We start from the raw sequence: 19,257 nt of genomic DNA, 5'->3' as shown, positions 1-19,257 counted from the left end.
AACTCAGGGCAGCATCATCATCTCCTAAAGCTCATTTGATGGTGGCCAGCTAGTGTTGTGCATCACTGCTGATTGAAGCCAGAGCACGAAAACACATTAGGAAAAAGAGCTGATAAGACCGATTCATTAGCATTTAGATAGCTCTGTCATTAACTAAAAGGAGACTTTTAATAAAAATTCACTTGCTGTTATTTATTTATTTATTTTTTGCTATTCATTTATGCCAGAACTTATATACAGAAGTGTTTCTGTGTGTATTGTATTGTGTATTGTGTATTTTGTTGTACAGTTATTTTATTTTCAACTTTAATTTATATATTTTATCTTATTCTTCCCAGTTAAATTTACCCTTCATTCTAATTTGTGTTGTACAGTTATTTCATTTTTAACCTTAATTTATATTTTATTCCTTCTTAGTTAAATTTACCCTTTTTAATTTTTCATATTTATTTCCTATCTTATTCATAGCCTTTCCTTTTTTGTTTTCTTTAGGTCACAAGCAGTTGTCCGAGCATTTCACTACATATCGTACTGTGTATGACTGTGTACGTGACAAATAAAATTTGAATTTGTTTCTGCATTACTTTTTTTGGTTTTTGGTTTTTACTCAAACACTTCCTTGTGCTTGTTTGTATTGTTGGTACTTTCTTGTTGATCCTTTAGCTGAAAGAACATCAAAAAGGACAGAAGTCTTTGTCTCTTGAATAAAATAAGTTCATCAACCATGATCTGCAGATTTAAGACAATCCAGAGAATATCAAACCAGTGGGAGAAAAATCAAATATCCTATGAAAATTTCAGACACTACCTCAGCAATTTGTTTGCTGTTTGCAGAGCTGTGTGTTGAAAGAGTAATGCCCTTGTTTGCATTTCCTTTGGCTAACTTGGGTTAGTCATTATCGTCTACAGATTAGAGTAGATTCTGGATCTGCATCATGCTGGAGGCGGCTTTGTGGAGAAGCAGCTCTCGTCGAACCAATTAGTGCATCTGCTATAACACAGGTGGTGTTTGCTTTAGCTACCATAGTGGTGTCGTTTGGTCCAGACCAAATATTTCATGAGACATTTGTGAGATTGCTGTGAGACTAGTGGACGCAAAACAGGTCACCAGGTCTTAGTTCAGTTCAGTGTTTTACATTGCTAAATCATAACATTACCTCAGTGAAATATACTTAAAAGGACAAAGATACTTATAATATAAAATGAAACCAATCAATTTAATGAGTTGGCACCCAGTTCCCTGCCTTGTTCACACTCCACCAGCACTACATTTTCAGTTTGAGCTTTTATTGACATATTACCGCAGCAGCGAGATGGGTGGCGTGAGATTTCTTACAGACATTCAAATACCAGGAAAACTAATAAGCACTAAAAACAGACTGCTTTGTGTTGAGGACTAATCAGCAAAAGAACTGGACTGTCATAATGTGCAGGATAATAAGATGCAGGAAGCAAGTGAATTAACACAAGAAGAGACGTTTTTTAGGCCAGCCGCCAGTGCATAAAGTCTAAAACATGAAGCCAAAACCAGAAGAAGTCACAGAAGAAACAGAAGGAGACGACACCAGGCAGGATAACACACATCACACATCATGACAAAGGGTAAAGGCAAGACAACACTTTATATACACACACAGGGTGATCAGGTTAATAAAGATAGCTGGCACACTTTACTGAAGTGGGTTTTACTGTGATGTTTAACATTTTCTCCTGTTGATGCAGTATTAGATAAATCAATTTTCTCCTGCTGATTTTCTTCTAGAGGAATAATTTTATCTCACATTATCTTATCTTATGTTGCACTTGATTCGTGTAGTGCATGTATCCACTGGCTTTAACACCAATCACTTAGTGTGCAGTGGACCAAAAATTACAACAAAAGTATGTTAAGCTCTGCACACTGGCAGAGACGAGAGAGACCGAGGGAAACACGAGGAGTTTATTTCTCACTTTCCATAGGAAGAGTAAAATGTGTGCTAGCGAGAGATTACTCGGTCACACCTGACCTTGTTCCCAAAGCTTAATTTGTGGATGTAGGTGCATCGATATCAATTGCAAAGATAAAACAGTATTAAGTCTGGTTCTTTATTCCTGATTTCCTCTATTCTTATGCTGCGTGCATATGTGCTTTTAGCAAACAAGGCTAATGGGATACGAACGAACTAAATGTAACTTACGTCTTAACAAGGCAGGAAAGGAAATCAAAGGAAAAAAATAAAATAAAAAATGTGATTTACTGCAGATGTGTGTCAACAAACAGGATAAAAGCAGGTTTAAGACACTTGAGCACTGGCCCCTTTTTTCACACCTTGGGTGTTTTCTAATTTCTTTTAAGTTTGTCCTAAAGAAATTTTTAAAAATGCTGCAAACTTTTGAAGATAACACAACATGGGTCTATGTGAGGTTAGAAATGTTAAACCACGTGCACCTATTGTTTTCTGTGTCTGGCTGCCCAGCATGTCCAGACTCTGCTGTATCTTCATCGCGGTAAACTCATTAATTCGACTTCTTTGTGTCGCACTGTCTAGTTGTTGTATACTTTCCAGCCTGCTGAGTAAGTGAGTGAGCAAATGGTGTGCTATTGGATTTGACATGCCCTGCAATGAAGGTCACAAGCACTTAGCCTGAAATTGACATGAAAATTTCCAAGGTGTCACCGTGGAGTTTTTGTTTTCAGCATTTGTCCGACATACATACAAACTTCTGTAACATGGAGCATTTGAACTGTCTGGAGCAACTATGATGAATATGTCAGCCGAGCTGTAAAGTATGCTATTCATGCTTCATGTCCATGCACAGCTCTCAGACAGGTGTGGGAACAAGGACCTTACAGGTCCAGTAAGATAGTTACTGCTTATTTATTGTAGTCGTAAATATACATTGATTTAGTGTGTGGTTATGTCTTCCCAACAAATTGATGCACAGTCATAAACTTTGTGTAACCTCTGATGTGTGTGTGCATAAACATGCCGATATTGTTGTGATTACTTATTGTCAGGAGATTAGACATGTCAACGAAAACACCAGACATTATGATACATTTGCACCGATGTTTTTTCTAAATTCTGTATGCGAAAAGTGAGCGCGAGAGCCCTCGGTGCACCTGCTCAGTGCTGAAGTCAAAGTAAACCTTATTGTCATCTCCGCTACATACAGTCCAGTATATAGAGAGACGAGACGAGGCTCCAGTTACAGCAGTGCAAGTAAACAAACAATAAATATAAGAAGAGTAAGAGGGAGTGTTCGCCCAGGGCGCCAAACCTGCTACTGACTGTACCTTTAATATGTCTTCAGAAGATGAAGAAGCAGAGAGGAAAGAGTTGGCAGACTAAAATGGGAGAAGAAGCGGTTCTGGTTGGAGCACATTAAAGCAACACCTGACATAAATCAACTTACCTGAGTGTGTGAGAGACAAACCGAACAAGACCAAACCAAAACCATGTCTCCATCCGGACATAAAATCATTTTTTTTCAGATGTAAATAGATGACAGTTTTGCTGGCTGCTGTAACAACAGTTCAGTCTGGTGTATATCCATTTCTTAGAGTTTATCCATTACCTAAACAACTGCTGGCAAGCAAAAAGGCTCTGATGAAAAAGGAAATGATGTGCTGCCTGATATCACCCTTTAGTTAGAAGCTTCAAGCTGAGCCTTGTCACTGTTGCCATGTTGGTATTAGCAATGATTAAATAACCTGCTGTAATATAGAGCTTACTGATAACTGAGAGACACTACAAGCTCATACAGTACCAAGCTAGCCTCACCTTTCATCATATCCTGCTTGATTGTGTGTTTACATGGAACCATGATTTACAAAATTAACATAATGTTGGATTTGGATTTTCTAGCCAAAGTGCTTATGTAATATAAAAACATTTCAAAGATACGTAGTGAAATAAAAAATGTTAAAGGTTTCGTCACTCATGGACTTTTTTCTTCCTTTTTTGGACTCATCAGCACGAGTGGTGTGGGAATGTTTTTGAACTGTCTACTGATTCAGTAAAAGGACTCGATGTTACAATCCCTAATAATGCATTGCTTTAAATGGAGAAAATCTTGAGGGATGGCTGTTATGAGGAAAGGCATCCCAGAAACTTTACCAGTGGCACACATCGTTGTGTGCCTCAACTTTCAGTCTTTCACCCAAGCTAATCTGCTAAGCTAAGACTTTCTATTTGTGTGTTTTCTGGTATATTTGTTCATTCATGAGGTGTAAGATCTGTCAAAGACAAAAATAGTGCATGCTGATGGGAATACTCAAGCGTTTACTATGTTTTGCACAACTTTTATTGGTTTCCACCTTTACATACATATCAAATGTTTCTGTGTGTTTGACCTCACCCTTTGTCCAGTAAATGAAGTGTTTGGTTTTAGTCACATTACCGACAACTTTCTGAAACACGTCCGTCATTCCCACGTTCATTTTTAGCTGCGTTCATCTCAGCTAATTTGGTTTGACAGGAGACTTTTGAAGATCTGAGTTTGTTTTTGAATAATAATCTATTGCTCACATTTGGATAATATTCTGTGTTTGATGCGTCAAATCGCAGTTCAGCTGCCACTTCAGGCTCATAGTTGTGTAAGTCTGTGTGCATGCTTGTGTGTGCTGTCTGGATGATGCCCAGCCTTGCTTCATGCCAGGGGATAAAAAGCTGCAGCCTCCATGGGAGATTTTGACTGAGTGATGGACAGAACATTGGGAGCTGTTTAAAAACTGTTGATCCCATTAAAGAGCAAAATTAGAGAAATGACACGTAGTCGTAAAATACTTGAATTGGATATTTTACTCTGAGGTAAATCTATATTCAAAGTGATATGAATAAAACTTTGCATAAGTGTTAAAATTTAAAGTGTTTAATTTGTGCTGATTCAGTAAAAGCAACAAATTAATTGTTAATGGTAGTTTTTCTGTGTTGTTGATGCAAGAACTTTACTCGTGTAACTGCAGTAACGAGGCTGTGGAGTTTACATGAGTCAGTGATACTACTGAAATCAGATCAGACACAGACACAGTGCAGAACATGTTTGATTACAGGTGCTATTATGACTTAAAATATAGAAGATGGTTATTCATTTGTCATGTGCCGTTTGGCTCGATCACAATTTCCTCCTCAGGATTTATGTGCTGTTGATTCATGTGCCTCTCCTCTGTTTAAACACACACAAATATTAAGAGAGGGAGTGCTGGCTGGTTGGTTTAAGCAGCTTATCTTGACCTTCTGTTCATCTGTCTATCATAACCCTCGCTCTCCTCTGTGTATGAGCTTATAACACTTTCATCCATCTCTAACGAACGTGAAGAAAAATGCAAACACATTGTGTAAAATAAATGTTGCAGATGGTTTGGAATAATATCAGTTTTTGGCAGTGTTGTAAAATGACTGTCTTCTGAACTCTGCACATAGAGTTTATGCTACCGTCCTATTTTATGTTAGGGTGGATTTTTGCTGGACTGGCTCCAGGCCCATTGCAACGCTGCACTGGATAAACAGTTAGGAAAATAGATGGATGGACTTATGTTTCCTTAATATAATAAATCATTCTCTTTTGCACACTTCTCTTGGTGTTTTTGCAGTAAAACTAATTTTAAGTGAGAAGTTTGCAGAATTATTTCAGAAACATAAGTCATTCATACGATCTGCTAATGGTCATTATGGTCATTGTTCTTTTAGTTTTGGTTATTTTTGTAAAGCGCTATACAAATACAGGCCATTTACCATTTTTGTGAGTGCATAACCATGGCCTCAAATCATGAAATTTTGCACACATATCAGGTCTGGTGATATTCATGCATTTCATGGGTTTTGCACAAGGGGGTTGTAAAATATGCCTGAGAAACATACTTTGAATTGAAATTTGGTACACATGTACACACATGTAACATCCCACAATGTACAGAAACATCTCTGGGACCTCTGATTATTCACCACAAAATTTGCTGTGATTCAGACATACATTGTCCAATCTGGTCCTGGTATAAACGCTGTATGACAATATTTAATGAAATGACAGTTTTTACACTTTAATCCACTGATCCGAGCAGTTTGATCAAAGCCACCAACAACTTACCGCCTTATCTGATTTGCCACAAACTCTCTATGTGCGACAGTTGTAGCAATCCTTTGATGTACTCCTCACAGGTTGATCACGTCCACCTTAAAAGTAATCTAAATAAAGTTCAGATCTTGATATGTTATGTGAAGGCTGTGTGCAGGCAGGAGTGGTAGTAGGAGGACCCAATTAATTGGGTTAATAGTTAGTTAATATTTTCTCTGAATGCGGGACGATTATGTTTTTACGGGACGGTTGGCAACTCTACTAACTAACCTTATGAATTAAATAAAGTTCACTATCAGTAAGGTCAAAGCACCTGCCCAGCTGTATAGAAACTCCGTCATGCTAGCTAGTACGCAGTACGAGTTATTGTAACTGACTGTAAAAAGTCAGCACAACGAAAATAAATTGGACCTAAACTTGGTTCATATCTGACCCAGATAGACTGCAGGTCATAACTTCTTACCTGAAGTTCAGTTCACCTGACGCTCGGACCGGCGGCCGCCTCGGGTCTCTGCTCCTCCTGCCTCCCCTTTCCCTCATCCACCTGCTGGCCTCTGTGGAATCGCCGCCATAGCCACCACCAAACAACTGAGTTATTTTTACACATCGGCCAGCATCTGGACAAACCTTCGATTGTTTAGACCTGTAAAAACGAAAAATCACCATCGGCCCGATGGCCAGTCCAGCTATACTGACAATGCAAAACTGCGAAAAGTAAGGAGACAAACTAATTGACCTTTAGTCATAGTCGTGGTGCCACCTAGTGACAACAGGAAGTTATGTTTGCTGACAATATAAAGATTTACTGCATAACATTTTCATTGAGGGTTTCAGACATGATATGAAGCAATATGACAAATAATAACTGGAAATTCTACAGAGCCACCTAATGAGAACACAAAGTGATAAATAACTCATTTATTCCACAGTCAATTAAATTTCATTAAAGTGACTGCATGAGATGCCTCTACTGCAACACGATCCGCTGGCATTTCTCCTCAACCACAGCGTGCCTGAGCGTGACGTATACCAAGGTGCCAGAGTCCTCATTGCTCCTTGTAGTTTTACTTACAAGTGTCTTATCTTAAGCAGCAGCAGATCTGGATTGTGTATATGCAGGAGCTTGCTTGCATGTGCACAGTGGACATGAGGGGATTGTCTGCCATTAAAGCATTATTCTGTCAGCTGGATGTAAAAAGAAAATGCAAATAAATTCCAAAATGTACCTTGGTAGCTGTAATATATTTGTTGCCACGTGTGTAAGAAAATGTGTTAAAGACAGTGTATAACAGTTTTCATCTTTGTTGATATGGACACCTGATTTCCTTCACACTCTGAGACTGTTTTAAGGTTGACATAGCCTAAATATTTAATCTACAATTTGTATTCTTTTTATTGCTTCCACTGCAGGTTGACGGCCGACATCCAACCTGTAACTTCCTGCTGGAGGTGGAGAGAGACCAGGCCGAGTGCATAAAGAAGCTGAGGGAGAAGCAGGCCAACAGCAGCTATAAAGGTCACAATCACTCAAAGCACAACTGTTAGAAACCAGATATCTTCTAACAGTAACTTGGAAAAACTTTGTGTAGCTGGACAGAATCTTGAAATCTGGCTTGTTTCAAGCATTAACGTGGCCGTTGTGGCTCCACGGCTCATGCTAACGTTGCCTTTTCCCCGACAACAGGTGTTTGAGGAAATACCAAAATTAGCTCCCTCGATCATCCATTATGCTGACTGCATTAGGGATCAACATCTGGTGCAACTGATCTAATTATCCTGCGTATTCATTCATGCACACCGGTTTGCTAACACCTGTGGCTGTGGAAAGCTTTCACTCTGCAGAGCGAGTCTCTAAATACTAAAGGAAAGAAAATGAGATAATTCATGGGAAGCAGCACAAATTGTGTAGATGTTAATTAACAGTGTTTTCTGTTTTATAAGCCATGACATCCTGATAGGTTATGAACCTTCAGTGAAAGGCTGATAAACCCAAAGGTGAACTATGAGTGTCATGCTGCTGTAATAAAATCAGCTTATATAAGCTTAAAAGCTTATATAAATAAGCTTTATAAAGATTATGATCTATTTTAAGATGGTCAACATGAATGTAAGGTTTATCATAACTCACTTTGCATTAGTTTTGCACATTGCTATACTGCCCAGCCTTTAAGACTGTTATTAATTAAAAGGCAGGAGTTATACTGGATCATGTCTCCAGTGGGAAGAGGAAATGTCAGCAGACGGGATGAGAATGTGACAAGCATTTCATCTCGTTTTATAGACTTTTCTTTAACATTACAAGTAAAATGTTATTTTTACAGGCTGTCCTCTGTATGTGAGTGATATCAAACAGCATCATAGCCGATGGAGTTAAGTTTCTGATGTGCTCTTTGTAATTTAGACTTGGGACAAAGTTTCAGCATAGCAGACCCTCATCAAGAACGTTCACTGTCACATCAAAGAGCCTTGTCTAAGTAAAGTCTTGGTGCACTGCATTTTCCTCCCTAAGTCTGTATAAATTTCTCCTTTCCTTTCTTTATGAAGGTTTTCAAACTGAAGGAAACGTTATTAGGAAAAAGTGATGGGGGGAATCTTTTGGACTATCTGACCTCTGGCACGATTTCCAAGATTGTTTTCTGGGACAATTATTTTTGCCGCGTTTGCCCTGTTGAATGGTGAGGACACAGAAACTGAAGTCACATCTGCTGGTGCAAACTGTGCTTTCATGTAGTGGCAGCTCTTATTTCTTTGATTCAGGTTTTGACTGGTATAGGAAACATCTTCTTCTATACAAGTGCTAATACTGAGGTTTTGCCTGTTGGTGACACTTCTTGCTGCAGCGAGTATTCACAGCTTAATGATTGGTATAAATGTTAAAGAGCTGTGGCAACGTCACTGTTTGGAATTTATTTGTATTTTATATTTTTGACTTTTTGCCTAGGATTGATTAAATAGCTTTAGTTGTTATAAATTCCTTCATTCTTATCATGAAACTAAAATTATTGCTAACCAGCTAATTTCCTGTCCTTCCTTTCCTTATTTGTAAGCTAACCGGGTTCCACTTGCAAAAGTTATTCATATCATTGATATCATTCAGCTACTTATACAGTGTGTCTCTTGTTTTGTAGTTGAACAACTCCAGCTCCAATGCAGCGTTTAGTACAGCAGTTCTCCTGGCGGTCCTTAGAAGGAAATCCCTCAGGCATTTAGCTATCGGGTTATCAGTAATTTAGTGTTTGCTTTGAGTCAAACTTTCAAATGAACTTTTATAATTATTCATTTTCTTTTTATAAAGTTGAAGTTTTGCTTTTTGTTCCACTGAAATAGGCTCAGATAAAGAGAAAACATTTGCAAAAGTAAACCCTGCAGTCTGAAGGCTGATATGCAAAAGCATGAAGGACCCTGCATACAGTGTGTACATGTAATCACACCATGTGAGAACATGATTAGATCTCATAACGCAGTTTAAGCACATATTTTGTCTTCTGTCCAGCCATGTTTTCTACACAACACGAAAAGCTTTCGTAAAGGTCACTTAGCTTTCACCGAGTGCACTGAAAATCTGTGCAATCTCTGCAGCTGGGAATGGATTCACACGAAATCATTCCTGAATTAAATCACGACAGATGTGTGATTGTTTCTGCCAAATTCAGGAAAAAAACTGATCACAAATTTAGCCTGTTATCCTGAAGTATAGACTGCTGCTCAAACTTTTGGGTTACTTTGTGATCTAAAATAAAAATGACAAATAATCATTTATTTTTGTAAGGGCTGATTTTCTTCCAGTGGCACATTGTGCTACCTAAAATTTAACTTAAATAAATTAAGTTAGTTAAGTGTCTGCAGCCTCAGTGCCTGCGGGTTCAATTATAGTGTTGAAATGGCCAACTATCCATCTAAACTTGAATCAAACAAAACAAAAAAGAAAACAGAGACTTACCCCTCACAGGTCCTGATTGTAATGATTATTAATCTCACTGTTGAATAAAGTTTTGTTTAAGGGCAGTTTCCCATATGAAATATCTTTAATTTTTGTTTTGAGGAAAATTTTAACACAGTAATTGAATCCACAGAGGCTGATGCATGCAATGACCAGATTTAGCCCAGAGGATGATAACCATGGACGTCTGCTGCTCAGGGAGCTGCTGTGGTGGTTCAATAAAAGAGAAACGCTTCTTTATTCTTGATCCTTAGAGTTAAACACAGTAGTAAATCTTTTACTATAATAATATATTAAGAAGTGCCACCATTAGCCTGTGGGCCACGCTTTGACACCCTGAAATTAGACTTAGATAGATAAACGTGCAAAGAGTAGAACATAGAGAAGGTTTAAACGCTTGGGGAAAAACATCTGAAGCAACAGACAGTTCACGAGAGAGGTGAAGACGAGAGTGGAGCAGGGCGGAGACGAGTGTCAGGGGTGATTTGTGACAGCAACGAGGCATTTTCTTCAAAAACATTTTCTCCAAAAACACCCAAGCACTCTTCTGAAACCCAGACTTGCTATTAATTCATTATCATTTGATTACATGAGTTTGTGTGTAAGTTTTTCTGCCAAGGATCCTGCAGGACGCTGTTGTTTATCATTTACAACACAAGCTTGACTTTTATTGATGTGACAAAATAATCTTACCTCAAGGTTTGGTCGGGTCTCTTGTCTGAAGATCGTAAGATATTGCTTCGGGTGGTCTTTAATAATAGTGCTGTCAAGAGGAGCAGGTTTGAAAAATGTTTGAACCGACTGAGAACAAGCCTCTGTTTTGGATATGTACACAACACTGACTGGTAGCTAAGAATTAAACTGCAAAACTTTTGTAATACCCCTTGATTTAAAGCTGAAAGTCTTCAGTTCTTTCACGCATTGATTTCCTTTGAAGTCCTCTGTGGTTGTGTACAAAGACTTCTGCCTTGATGACCTCACTTTGGACATGGCCAGGCTAACAGTTCTGTTCTCTTTTCATCAGTGCTGCATATAAAAGCAGCTCAGCAGTTTTCCCAAATGTTGACTTATGCTTTCAAAATAGCTGATTAGTCTCACCCAGACTTTATCTTCCTACGTGCCCATCTGCAAAAGAGGCTAATTACCACAGAAAATACACCGAATGTGGTCCTCTGATGAAGTTCACAGCTCAGAAAGTACAAAACAGAAAGGAGTCGGGAGAAAATTGAAGAGAAAAGCCTTTAAAGAGCTTTTGATTATATGTTTTTGTTGAACTAAACTAAGTGTAAAGTAAGCGTTTTTAATGATCCATAAAGAAAAATCCACCACTTTTACATAAAAATAATGAGAAATACTGGACTGAGAGTTGGTGATATAAAAATCTCTAACCTCTTCGCCCCTGAGCCACATGAAACATAGTGAGGGATAGTGAAAAAGTCGAATCATCCGTCATCCGGCCACCGCAGTCAAAAATGTAAACAGATGGAGACAGTTTATGTGTTTGAACCTCAGCTGGGACATACTCAATACAACATTGTAAATCTGGTGATGTATTTTAATGTTCTGAGTGAGTAGTTTCTATGCAAATTGTGTCAGATGTTATAATAATATACAGTACCATTAACGTCAGAACATTTGTAGCACACGTGTTTCAAATTTTGAAGTATATCAATATTAGTCCGACTCCTCCTTTAGTCTGCTTAGAGAGAGGAGGTCCATAAGCTGACCAAAAATTAAAATAAATAAATAAACAAATAAAAGAACTCAGCTGCAGGATAGTCCCCCTCCCCATCTTGATGAATTGAGACTGCGTGGACCACAGATTTGAATTCCTGGAAATCTGCAGAACAGACAGTCTCTCCTGGTCTGCAGGCGCAGCAACTCTTACACTTTCTCAGAATCCTGAAGTAAAGCTCTGGTGACCTTTAACCGCTCCACAGTAGGAAGTGTCTTAACATACTGCCTCACATTGTGGTGTGCTGTGGTATGCTGGATGCTCAGTGGTGACTAAAAAAAGGTCTACAGAAGGTCATCGATATGGACTAAAAAAATAATTGGCTGTCCTCTTGCCTCTCTCCGAGACACTGGAAACAAAATTCTACTTCTCTAGATCCCAGAGTATTGTTCAGTCTGCTCTCACCTCCCCTGCCACATGTTTGAGTTACATGTCACTCCTCTCTATAATATTTTACTATATTTTATGCAATATGTCACTTCACATGCCAATACCATGATTCGTGCAATAGCCGTGGGCAGGGATACATGTGGTATAGCTACCTCTTTTATATTGTGTACAATTTATTTAAATGCAATTTATATAATATCATATTGCAACAGTGTAACTCTAATGCATGGAGCAGGGGTGGCACTCTCATCCAGTCTCATTACATCCTGTATATAATGATGTTTTTTAAACAATAATAAACATCAACTCTGCATGTGTCATTTAAAATGGCAGGATCATTTTATTACATTTAAAAATGGTTTGATTCTGTAGCAACAGGTGAACATTTTTGTGAAGAACCTAAGCTAGGTTTATGCTGCTATTTTTAAAAAAAAAAAAAAAAAAAAAAAAAAAAAAAAAAAAAAAGATCAATAGTGTTACTTCCACGAGTTATGAAATGCTTTAATAGAATAAGAATAATAATCCGATGGGTATTCTTTTCAATCCTCCACTGGGAAATCACCAAAAGTTGATTCTGTTCATCTGGACGTCACAAAATGCAACGTCCAGATGAACAGAATCAACTTTTGGAGATTTACTTTCCTGGATGATTGAAAATGCATCAAGACCCCCTCCACTGGGAAAGTGCAAGCAAGTATACGAGGAATGATGCCGACGTCACACATACACTTACTGACCATTTTGTAAGGTACACCTGTTCTTCTGCTCATTAATGCAAATGTCTAATCAGACAATCACATGGCAGCGACTCAACAGATGTAGGTATGAAGACATGGTCAAGACAAGCTGATGAAGTTCAAAACAAGCATAAGAAAGGGCTATAAAGGTGATGTAAGTGACTTGAAAGATGGGCTTGTCCGAGTATTAAAGAACTATTGATATGTTACGATTTTCCAGCACAACTGTCACTAGGCTTCACTAAGAATCCTCCAAAAAATAGAAACTTTCAGGTAAGTGGCAAAAATACTTTATCAGCTGTAAGAGAAGGACTGCTTTGAGCTGATAGGAATGCAAAATTACTCAAACAACCACTTGCTACAACCAAAGTTTGCAGAAGAGCATCTCTGAATGTGCAACACATTGATCCTTGAAGCAGCAGCAAAAGACCGCACCGATTGTCACTGGGTAATCGCTGACACGGGCAGTCTTGTCTGCTAAGAAATGAGAAACTGAGCCTACGGTTTGTAAAGAATCAGCCAAACTGGACAATATAAGGTAATATTTCCTGATCCCATGAGTCTCAATTTGTGCTGCGACTTTCGGATAGTACTGTCAGAATTTTCTGTAAACAACATGAAAGTATGGAGGCCTCCCGCCTTGTACTAAAGAGACAGGCTTATGATGGTGTAACGCAATCAATCTCCATCACTTTTTTTTGCTTTTCTTGACATACTTTGAGCCCCTAAGTACCAACACCATAGCCTACCTGCGTGTTGATGTCCATCCCTTATGACCACAGTGTACCATCTTCTCAGTGAAAGTCACCAGATCCAACAGAAGCACATTTGAAACGTCTCCAGTGATGTTTCTATTAGCCAGAAAATCTTGAGCAAACTTTGCCTTTCCATCATTAAAGTTTAAACTACGCATCTATGTCTAAAATGCACAAAAGTCTGCATGCATAATGTACAGTTTGTCTATGAAAAGCTCATAAAAATATTATTTTGTTATGTTCAAGCCCAAAACAGTTTGCACAGCATTGACGAGTCTGACTTTCCTCATCTGTGATGTGAGTTTGGACGCTCCTGCTGTGTTAATTAAAGCTCAATGACACGAACGAGAACAAAGATTTAACACGGCTGAAAACCTCTGCGGGGTCAAATCTGCTGGGGAGAGCAGTTTTATTATAACTAATCTCTCAGGATCTTATCTGATGCTGTAGCCCCGCTAATGTTTTGACACAAAACAGTTGACATTTAACTCGCTCAGCCCTGGTGAAAACCAAGAATCTCACATTTGACCTTTAAAAGTAGCAAAAATGTTTCTAAATGGACCTTAAGTTTAATTTGATTCTGAGGTCCATGCTGATCCCTTAAATAACATTTCAATAATATATACTGTAATACACATGATTGCCCTCTGTCTGTCATCATATTTAGTGTCTATCCTCAGCGTTAGTTAGCCTATTTTTGGGTTACTTCCACTCAACCTGGTCAGCAAACATGGGTGGCTGTGTCAGCTGGGGGACATGAGCCACTGCTGGTCCCAAGTCTGCATAAATGGGGATGGCAGTATCATGATGGGCATCAGATATGCAGATATAGCCGCTGTGATGACCTCTCTAAAGAACGAGGCATGAAAACAGAAGACCATTTCCAGAGTTATGATGACTATTTTTTCATACTTCTTGTTTTAGTTTCATATGCTGCTTTTGCTTACATGTATCCTTAAATCATCTAAGTGATAACAAAGAACCGATTATAAGTAAAACTGTAGTAATAATCAGGACTGTTGCAAGTGTACGTTATTGCAAAGTGTCCATGTGCATGTGTCGATTTTTAAAATGTTTCAAACGTCAGAATGGGAGGAGCTTTATAGAAGGAATAGAAAGGGTCTTATTTTTGCTCAGACCTCCACCCTGGGGCAATGAGCCTTTTACTGTGTGTGCTGCAGTGACCAATCACCAGACTGTTTGTTTCAGGTTGTGCAGCCTCAGCAGCCTTCATTAAACAAACTGCCACATGAAATAAAATAGTTTATTGAACCAGTTGACAAATTAAAACAAAACTGTATGTATCAAATATGAAATGTGGAAAATATGGAAAACTGTGCAAAGTACTCCTCAGGCACTTTGAATTCAGCAAGTTTATTGCAAGCCACACTGTGCAGCATGAATCAAATAAACTTGGATACAACAGCAAGTTTGATGTATATTTTCAACCATCTTCATTTTTTTGACACTCAGTCTTTAGATGGGCAACTTCAAACCTCTTCTAAGTCAACTTGAGCTTGTGGGCTTGAATGCTAAACCAAAGATATGACAGATTCTTTCACACTGGTCATTTTTCATCAGGGGCAGCTTGAAATCACAAAGTCTATAATGTCATGTTGTGATCCCTCACTGACTTGGCCACCACCGAACACATCATTTGTGTCAAAATTGTCTGAAATAACGTGCCAACCAACTCTGACATTTGCGAGTATTTGGAAACTTTTGGATGTCAAATTAAAGCAAAAATGGAGTTTTAGCAAAGTTTTCCTTCAAAACATGTCCGTAACTGAAGGAGGTTAATGGAATATATTTACCCACTTATACATAAGTCACTTTTAAAAACTCACTGCATGAAATCCAAAAGGCTCAGTCACCCTTTATTTTTTACTGACTGGGAAATTTAAAAAAAAAAGACCATAAAGCAGAGAAAGACGACATCCCTCCAGATGTGTACTGCTGTGCTTTTGCCGCCTGGTCACTTAAAAACTGGTCCTCTGATGTGTTTTTATGAAAGCGCTCAGAGAAAGGATGGATCACTTAGCGGGTAGATGGAGTTTTCTTCATGCACCAATGAGTTCAAATCTGTGTTTGAGCCATTTTACCCAAAGACATTTGTTCTCTCACTCTTTCATCTCTCCTTTTTTGCCCTCTTTTGCTCTCTCTGTCTGTTATTTCCCATCTTTTACGACTTTTCTTCTCACCGTCACCCCCTCCACCCCCTGGCTGTTCCTCTTTTTAGTACTCTAAAGGAAGGATGGTGTCTGAATTTAGCATTTTCGTCTTGCAGATTATTTACAGAGAGGTCTTGACAAGAATAAGCTTTGGTTCCTACATTTGGAAGCTAGGCCAAATTCACAAAGGAAGGAAATGTAACCATTTCAGAATCAAGGACCCATACACGGGAGACCAGGGCATGCGTTCAGCAGAGGTGGCAACAGTACAAACATTCATCACTAAAGTAAAAGAACAGCGTTAAAAAAAACAAACTGATACTGATTCATCAAAAAGCAGCTCTTCCGCCAAGTATTTTGGACTGCTGAACCTTTACCTTCTATGTTAATAATAATAATTCTTTAATAAATTCCTAGTCGCTTAATAAAATATTAAGGGGCAAGAAACTTCCTTCACATTAATTTCTGATTAGACTGAATGTTTTCAGCTTGAATGTGTGTTACATTGAACACCAGGAGAGAAAAATAGAGCAAAAAAGAAGAAAACGAGCTCTGGTTTCTGTTCACATTGAAGGTGGTTGATTTTACCTCCTCTTCTAGGTAGCTAGATTGTGCCACACCTACAACTTATTCTGCACCTCCAATGCTGTTCCGGATGATTCTGATCCACTCGAATCCCTGCGTATGGTACAGGTGCATAAATTATATGATTTTTCATTTGAATATGTTTCTTTGATCTCTGTCTTTTACGACAGTTGTATGATAAGGACCAAAGTAATGTCAGTAAAATACTGTATAAAATAATCAAGTAGAGTACAGATACCTGAAAACCTTCCCATCTCTGGAGTTTTAAACCTTTATAATATAGAAGTTAATAACACATAAGAAAAAGTGAGTCTTTTAACAGGAAACGGACAATTGCACAAAGAGAAAGTCATAATATGACATGAAGACAAGAAGGATAAATAAATATTGTATGATATGCTGCAATAACATAACAATAAAACAGATAAGGAAAAGACAGGGGAAGTAAAACAGGAAACGCATGTGACGATAAGACAATTAAAGACAGAAAATAAATGTAGAATAGACTCAAAGATGACTGCATAGCAAGAAATAAAGAATCAAAGGAAAGGATTAAATGCAATACAGAAAAAAATAAAACCAATATGAAAGTGAGCATGGAACAGGGAAATGCAACATGAGAAACAGGAAATAATATGAAAAGAAAAAACAAATTGAAAATTGTGAGCTTCAAATTTTCATGTTCTTTCTGTCTTGTTTCACTGTGGATGAAGGTGTTTACAGAGGTGCACTCAATCGGGGAGAAGAGGAGGATTATTTCTGTAGAAGCTCATATCCACCCCCTCTAGTCACACAAACAAGTTAATAAGAAAAACAGATTTAATATGTTATTGTATTAAAAGGTGTGTGTGTGTGTGTGTGTGTGTGTGATGCTCATGCAGCATGGATGTTTAGCCGGGGTGGTGAGGAGGAGGTGTGCGTTTAATAAGCACGCCGTCTCCATTCATCTGTTGCTAAAAAGCCGATATGACTGCTCAGTTTGCCATCAGCACTTTCACACCCATTAAGGCTCACGCTTAAGAGCTTGGAGAGATATTCCAGAGTGGGAGACTGACTTGACCGATTATGCAGACAAAGCTGCATGAGCTGAGTGACAAATCACTCTGCATTTGCAGCCTCACCTTGTTGGTTGTGACAGATTGCAGATGCAAGCTGTGGAAATGAGCTTCAGGGTGTATAAACTCACTTTTTGAGAAAATGGGAGGAACTTGGTTATTTTGGAGGCGCTCAGAGTAGAGCTGTTGCTGATGTAGCTTGAAGGTCTGACTGGGCACCTCATGGCATGTCCATTTGGAAGGATTCCCTGGGGAAGACCCAGGACATCCTGGAAGCATTGCATTTCTTGGCTGGTCTGGGAATACCCCAGTATCCCTCCAGTATTGTGGTCTGTATGTCTACCAGTGTTTCTTAACAAATCCGGCTGAAACACCAACATGTTTATGCAATGGTGACGACTCAGTTTGTCTACCTATCTGTAGTCGACTTAATGGGTCTACACCTGAGTATTGGTCAGATTTTAGAAATGAGTTTGTCCTGGATAAGACTGTCTCCAAGCCTCCTTGATCTCTCAGTTAATTTTCTTTCTCATCAGTTTATGCAGTACAGCCAACCAATGGCAGTAAAGCTTATAACTTTATATCGTTATCTGACACATTACAATAATCTTTGTATACCTAACTACCCACCGTTCACAGGCCCCGGATGCAAAGGAGACTGGGACAGCATAGCATGCTGGGAGCGAGCGGAGTTTGGAGAGACCGTGACCATCCCCTGCCCTCGAGTCCTCAGGACTGTGTTTGGCAGAGATGGTGAGTACGGTTAATTCATAAATGAATGTAAAGGATCTCTTTAACTGATGTTTTTGTGTTTCCGCAGATAAATAAGTTGAGGGAAAATGACATTTAAAAGTTCAAACTTTGGTAGCTATTTGCCTAAACTGCTGATCACATGACTATAGTCTTATATTAACATAACACTGGAATGCAGTAACTCACTTAAACCATTGTTATGATTTCTGTGAGTGTACACTTCAGTCTTACTGAGGTCAATTTTGTCATTAGAGTGTATGGGTAACAATTTGTTCCTAATCTCCCCTTACACTGAAGGACTGCCATGAAAACACAGACATCAGAGTTAAAGTAAAAACTGATGTGTTTATACATTACTTGAGCATTCTTCTGCTCCATTACTTTTGTTTTGCAGCTGCTTTACAAAAACATTCACACAAAAACATACAATGAAATTTGGAGCATGAAGAGAAGCAGACCTTTTAAAAATTGTTCTTTTTGTACAGAATTTCTTCCTCCATTTGTTCACTTTCTATGAGGCTGCTCCTGTAATATAATGATATAATGATACCAGGCTTAAATATCTGCAGATAACTTTTCACATTATCTAGAGCTGCACTTAAGTCACTCACCAGATGGGTTCAGTATTAATACTCAAGGCTCTCTGTCCCTGTTTGACATTGTTCATCTCCCAGTTGTGTGAATGTGTGCAGTCAGTGGATTCCCTCCTGAATCCATCAGATTTTCCAGCCAGTGACCAGATGGCAGTTTGGGTTTCCGCTCTGAGTGTGCTCTGATTTACATTGATGACTAAACATTATGCAAGCGCCCAGCGGCTTGTTCGGAGCCAAAGCTCACCCTCACCCCTGTCTGGGACAGACACAGACACCCTACAGTTATTACGTTTTACTGAAATGGTAAAGACATCCTTCCTGGAGTAACTGAATACTTTGTTTTCTGTCATTTAAACGAAACCAGTGAGAAAGCCATAAATTCAACTTTGAAAGAGAAACTCTTTATTTAGTTTTAGTCTACATTACTTTTAGGCAGCTCACCTTCATACTGCTAATTATAGCATCGTAAACTGAAAGAAAATATAT

General features: G+C 38.6%; 1 protein-coding gene across 1 annotated transcript in view; it reads left to right on the top strand.

Moving 5' to 3' along the window:
- Positions 1-19,257, top strand: part of LOC102302089 (vasoactive intestinal polypeptide receptor 2) — a 77,862-nt gene that overhangs the window by 25,427 nt on the left and 33,178 nt on the right. The window contains exons 2-3 of the mRNA XM_005917984.3: positions 7,468-7,573; positions 18,065-18,178. Coding sequence (XP_005918046.1) covers positions 7,468-7,573; positions 18,065-18,178 — 220 coding nt within the window. The remainder of the gene's footprint in view (positions 1-7,467; positions 7,574-18,064; positions 18,179-19,257) is intronic.

This window comes from Haplochromis burtoni, unplaced genomic scaffold (genome assembly GCF_018398535.1).
Source record: "Haplochromis burtoni strain Fernald_Lab_line unplaced genomic scaffold, NCSU_Asbu1 Contig_27, whole genome shotgun sequence".
Lineage (NCBI taxonomy): Eukaryota > Metazoa > Chordata > Actinopteri > Cichliformes > Cichlidae > Haplochromis > Haplochromis burtoni.
This window is presented reverse-complemented; position numbering and strand designations above follow the sequence as displayed.